This window comes from Myotis davidii, unplaced genomic scaffold, assembly GCF_000327345.1.
Source record: "Myotis davidii unplaced genomic scaffold, ASM32734v1 scaffold609, whole genome shotgun sequence".
NCBI classification, from domain to species: domain Eukaryota; kingdom Metazoa; phylum Chordata; class Mammalia; order Chiroptera; family Vespertilionidae; genus Myotis; species Myotis davidii.
The window spans coordinates 2,250,263-2,250,686 of record NW_006300164.1 but is presented as its reverse complement, the minus strand read 5'-3'; the positions used below and the strand labels follow the sequence as shown (position 1 = coordinate 2,250,686).

Genomic DNA, 424 nt, shown 5'->3' with positions numbered 1-424 from the left:
GGGGCCTGACCGCGGGCCCCCAGGTGCCAGCTTGGGCCACGCTCCAGGCACGGAGCTGCCAACCAGCGAGTCCAGTCGGGACTCCGGTTCCTTTAAAGCCCAGCGCCTGGAAGTCCCCCCTCCTGCTGCTTCCATGGCCCCGGCCCCACCCTGCTCACCACCTCTGGCTCTCATTTCAGGGGGACCCAGGCCCCGCCGGCCTCCCCGGGAAGGACGGCCCCCCCGGATTGCGCGGCTTCCCCGGGGACCGAGGGCTCCCCGGTCCAGTGGTGAGTAAGGGGCCGGTGGGGACGGGAGCAGCCACTGCCCAGCGCGGGCGCCTCTCCCCGCCGCGCCCTTGACCCGACCTCATTGCCTGGCAGGGAGCACTTGGACTGAAAGGCAGCGAGGGCCCCCCAGGCCCGCCGGGCCCCGCGGTGAGTGT

The 424-nt window shown here is 73.3% G+C and overlaps 1 protein-coding gene across 1 annotated transcript in view; it reads left to right on the top strand.

Annotated features, from left to right (window-relative positions):
- LOC102761370 (collagen alpha-1(V) chain-like) overlaps window positions 1-424 on the top strand; it is an 89,263-nt gene that overhangs the window by 50,285 nt on the left and 38,554 nt on the right. Inside the window, exons 11-12 of the mRNA XM_015572366.1 lie at window positions 180-269; window positions 363-416. Coding sequence (XP_015427852.1) covers window positions 180-269; window positions 363-416 — 144 coding nt within the window. The remainder of the gene's footprint in view (window positions 1-179; window positions 270-362; window positions 417-424) is intronic.